The sequence below is a fragment of the Diaphorina citri genome, unplaced genomic scaffold, assembly GCF_000475195.1.
Source record: "Diaphorina citri unplaced genomic scaffold, Diaci psyllid genome assembly version 1.1 scaffold88640, whole genome shotgun sequence".
Classification (NCBI taxonomy): domain Eukaryota; kingdom Metazoa; phylum Arthropoda; class Insecta; order Hemiptera; family Psyllidae; genus Diaphorina; species Diaphorina citri.
The window spans coordinates 8,496-13,724 of NW_007465626.1; the positions used below are offsets into that span (position 1 = coordinate 8,496).

General features: G+C 39.9%; 1 protein-coding gene across 2 annotated transcripts; it reads left to right on the forward strand.

Moving 5' to 3' along the window:
• Positions 1–450: 450 nt before the first annotated feature.
• LOC103524064 (uncharacterized protein K02A2.6-like) lies at positions 451–4,673 on the forward strand. Of its 2 annotated transcripts, none has more exons than XM_008489071.2 (2): positions 451–2,487; positions 2,971–4,673. In XM_008489071.2, exons 1-2 carry the CDS (start codon positions 567–569, stop codon positions 4,644–4,646), a joined length of 3,597 nt encoding a protein of 1,198 aa, XP_008487293.1. In that variant the 5' UTR covers positions 451–566; the 3' UTR covers positions 4,647–4,673. The 2 variants fall into 2 exon arrangements, with proteins under 2 accessions (XP_008487293.1, XP_026689018.1); XM_026833217.1 differs by having other exon boundaries at positions 454–801; positions 1,576–4,673.
• Positions 4,674–5,229: the final 556 nt, after the last annotated feature.

Below are 5,229 nucleotides of genomic sequence, written 5' to 3' on the forward strand. Positions count from 1 at the left end.
CCTTCCTCCTATCCTACTAATCTACTATTCCTTCATGTTACCAGTCCTCTCCTTCTCCTTTTTTTCTTCTCCTTGAACTCTCTCCACATCCCATCTCTAAAGAACTCGGGATTGAAAATATCTATTGGAATGCTTTTTTTATCTTTTTTTTCGAAAGCTTCCTCATCAGATAACACTCTACTATCGTCCATACATACACTCTATACTCCCTGTACTTGAAACAGGTGGCGACTTTATGGGAATAGTTACAAATCAGTCCCAGAGCTCAGAAGTAGAGGGTTAGACTTGTTCCGTTGACTCGGGTTCGAGATCAGCGGAGTAAAATTGGTACATTTACTCTGCGTAGACCCATGTAGTATACGGTTCCTTCTATCGCAATTTGAATATATACCAAATGAGAAAATTCTGGGCAGAATTGTGAAGTTAGGAGTCAGTCTTCGTTCACCCGTTTCAAATAAATGTCTCTTTTCTTGTTTCCCAAAAATGGAGTTTCTTCTTACTATTTAGAATGAATTATTAGATATATCAATTGGCGACGAGGTGAAAAGTGAAGAAAAGGTACAAACATGGATGCAGCACAGTTGAAGGCGAAGCGAGGTACAGTGAAGGCGTTGCTGACGAAGACAAGGGACAGAATTACGGAAGAATGTACATTGCAACAACTTGAAGTCTACGAGCAGAATGTTGAAGGCTATAGAACAAGATACGACAACATACAGGATGAGTTGGATGAGTTGATCACAGGTGATGAGAGGGAAGCTCAGGATGACTACAGATTCGACATTTACGAGAGCATTACAGGTATAAAAGTACAGATATTAGATTACAAAAATAAGCTATTGGGTACATTTGCTAGCAATTTGAGGACCAATACGAGTAGTCCAGGGACACAGTTGAGTACCACTTCAAATTTGACTTTTGTTCCATATCAGAAAGATGAAACATTTACTAATTTCATCAAACGTCTAGAAACATTCATGATTCTGAAGGGTAATACTGACAATAAGCTCAAAGTTTATATTCTGTTACATGCGCTTAGCCCACACATGCACGAAAAGTTGTACAATATGTGTGCACCTGAGGAACCTATTACAAAAGATTACGATGTACTTGTCGAAATGTTAAAAGATTATTTTGAGCCTAGGCCAAGTGTTTGGTCCCTACAGAACAGATTCATATGTCGCACACAGGAACCTAACGAATCTATATTTGAGTATGCGACAGAACTGAAAAAGTTATCACAGCATTGTAATTTCACCTGTGAGAAATGTAAACACTGCACTGCTAATGCATTCCTAACTTTACAGTTTATACGAGGTCTACAAGACACTGATATTCGAATTCAGTTATTACAGGAGAAAAATGACGCTACATTCCAGGAATTTATTAATAAAGCAGTGACCATAGAATTTTCAAAATCAGAAAACCAAGTTATGAGTACTACAGTACCTACATCTACATCTTTCAATGTGCAACCTACTTCACATCAAGTCAAAGAAAATCACAATTCAAATTATATGCGTAAACCTCCTAACTCAAAGCTGGAAACTAATGATGGTTATTTCTCTAAATTAGCAGGAAAATGTTACCGGTGTGGACAAGAGAATCACAAAGCCAACGTGTGTAAGTTCCGATCAGAGTTCTGCCGAAAATGCAACAAGCTGGGACATATTGGCAGAGTATGTATGTCACAGGCACGCGTCGCGAACTACAGGAAATCTCACCAGGTGTATGACGAGCTGCCTATACAGAACGAGGAATATGAGGTAAACGTGCTGCACAACGCCAAGTCCGACAAATTTATGGTAAATATCCACATAGAGGATAGGCAGTTTTGTATGGAGGTTGATACAGGGGCGGCTCTGAGTTCTATCTCCTATGCTGATTACAAAGCTCTCAATATTGATAATAAAATATTCAAAACAAATGTTCAAATGAAAACGTATACAGGAGAGACCATTAAGCCCAAGGGGGTATGTTTTGTTACATGTCGATACAAGAGGCAAACATTTGTTGGCAAACTTTATATTATCAATCAAGATGTAGACCCAATATTCGGAAGGGACTGGATACGGGAAATTAGTCTAGACTGGGCCGAAATTAAATTGTTAAAATCTGAAGAAAATTTGCAACTCGAAGAAATTTTGAAAATGTACGAAGATGTATTCACAGATAAAATCGGCACCATACCTAATGAGAAGGGTTGTTTGATATTGAAACCTGATGCCACGCCCATTTTCTTTAAACCTCGACCTGTACCTTATTCTAGGAAGGAGAAGATTGAAAAGGAGCTGGATCGCCTGGAGAAAGATGGAATTCTCACAAAGGTCGAGCATTCAGACTGGGGCACTCCCATTGTACCCATAGACAAGCCCAACGGGGACATCAGGATCTGTGCTGATTACAAGGTGACACTTAACAAATGTATCCAGGATATGAATTACCCTATTCCTAGGATCGACGATATATTTGCGCAAATGAATGGCGGTAAGTACTTCTGTACATTGGACTTGAGCAAAGCGTACCTACATTATGAAATGGATGAACAAAGTGCTATGCTACAAAGTTTAAGCACACATAAAGGAGTATACCGAGTTAATCGCTTAATGTTCGGGGTCAAGGTGGCCCCGGGATTATGGCAACAATTCATGGATAAATTACTACAGGGTGTGCCAGGAGTACAATGCTTCTTTGATGATATCATAATACAGGGTTCAACTTACGATGAGCTTCTGAAACGACTCAAAATTGTTCTGGATTTAATTCGAGCACAGAATTTAACACTGAACAGAGACAAATGTAAGTTTTTCCAGAAAAGTATCAACTACCTGGGACACAAAATTGATGAACATGGTTTACATAAAATGGAAGATAAAATTCTCGCGATTCGAAATACAAAGCGACCTGAAAATGTTTCTGAACTACGTACTTTTCTTGGCATGGCAAATTATTATAACAAATTTATTCCAGATTTAGCCTCGATATTACACCCATTGAATCAGTTGCTGCGCAAAGGCTGGAAATTCACATGGACAGGCGAGTGTGAAAGAAGTTTCAACAAAGTGAAAGAAGAAATTTGTAACGAGAATGTGTTGGTACATTATAACCCGGACTTGCCTGTCACCTTAGCAACAGACGCTTCTCCTATTGGACTAGGAGCGGTCTTATCACACAGGTATCCTGACGGGTCTGATAGACCTATAGCTTTTGCATCAAGAGCCCTTACAATTTGTGAGAAAAATTACAGTCAGATAGATAAAGAAGCAACTGCAATCTATTGGGGAATCAAAAAGTTTTTCCAATACGTGTACGGAAGAAAATTCATTCTTATCACGGACAACAAACCTTTGACTACTATTTTCAACCCTTACAAATCTTTGCCTGCACTCTCAGCTACTCGTATGTTACATTACGCACTTTTCTTATCTGGTTTTGACTATACAATTGAGTACAAAAGAACAAGTGAACACGGTAATGCTGATTATCTTTCTCGTTTCCCTCAGGAACCTCCAGATGTACATGTTCCAGATCAGATTTACAGATTTCAAGCTAACCAGATTGGGACACTGAATACGATCACTCACCAAACGATCAAACAAGAAACAAAAGTAGACCCCAATCTGAGTGTTATACTGGATGCCCTGGAAACGGGAAAATGTTTGAAATCTCTGGGATACGAGAACACAGAAATCACATTACAAGATGGTTGTCTACTCAAGGGTACCAGAGTAATGATACCAGCGACATTGAGATCTAATATCTTACAAGAACTACATACTGGACACTTGGGTATGGTAAAGATGAAGGCTTTGGGCCGGAGTTATTGCTATTGGCAAAACATGGATAGAGATATTGAGGAGATGGTAAGAAAGTGCAAGTACTGCTGTGAGAAACAAAACAATCCACCCAAAGTTCAAAGTCATCCCTGGGAACCTACACGGGAACCATGGCAACGAGTTCACATTGACTTTGCTGGACCTGTAAATGGACTATTTTATTTCATTATTGTCGACACCTTTTCCAAATGGGTTGAGGTAATACCTACAAAGACAACGACTACTGATTTTTGCATTAAAGAACTTAGACGATTATTTACTAATTTTGGCATCTGTCTGGTTCTAGTTTCTGACAACGGACCCCAATTTACGTCTCATGTATTCAAAAACTTTCTTAATAGTAATGGTGTCATACACAAGTTGTCTCCTGCGTTCCATCCTGCATCAAACGGCCAGGCGGAAAGATCAGTGCAAACAATCAAGAACCATCTACACTGTATGGCCGACGAACCAGGAGATATAAATCTGAAAATATCAAGACTTCTCATGCAGCTTAGAAAAGTTCCTAATGCTGAGGGGATGAGTCCGTACATGTTGATGCTGGGGCGAGATGTTAGGACCAGGTTGGATATCCTCATGAAGCCGGCAGTTTCACTTGTTCCTGAGAATAAAAGCTATAAAGTGTCAAGAAGTTTTCATGAAGGCGATAGAGTACAAGTAAGAAATTATACTCGGGAATCCAAGTGGAAGTTTGGCAATGTCAAGAGGAAGGAAGGCGCAGTTCACTACTGGATTCTATTGGATGATGGTAGACTTTGGCGAAGACATGTGGACCAGATGCGGCCCACACATTACGGGGGGGAAGGTTGATATATACCAAATGAGAAAATTCTGGCCAGAATTGTGAAGTTAGGAGTCAGTCTTCGTTCACCCTTTGCAAATAAATGTCTCTTTTCTTGTTTCCCAAAAATGGAGTTTCTTCTTACTATTTAGAATGGAATATAGATACTATCACCATTTGTCAAGGGTCTAGGTTACCTTGCCCCTTGGGGCTTGGAATCAATTTATTTGAAGATAGGATCATTTAGTCGCGTTTGGTGGATTTTAAACCTTCTTCAAAACTAATTACGACTTCTGCGGAGCTGATCATTAAAACGTTACTACTCCGTTAGAGCGTTTTTGCGTGAGCTATTGAAGGACATTGCTGGAGAAATTAACCACGATGTTGGTCGCGCCATTCGGTAGATATTTGACAAAGTTTGAGTCGCGTTTAGACTTAGGGAGAAAAGTTGAGTTGAAATGTCCGCAAAAACCCTTGAAACTCTATTTCGGCATCTAATATCCATATCAGAAAAGGGCACCGAATAGAGGGGCATCTGCGGGGGATCGCGCCCGCACCGGACTCCGGCACGCTTGCAGTTCTCAAGTTTCGCGGTGGGCCGGATATAATTAC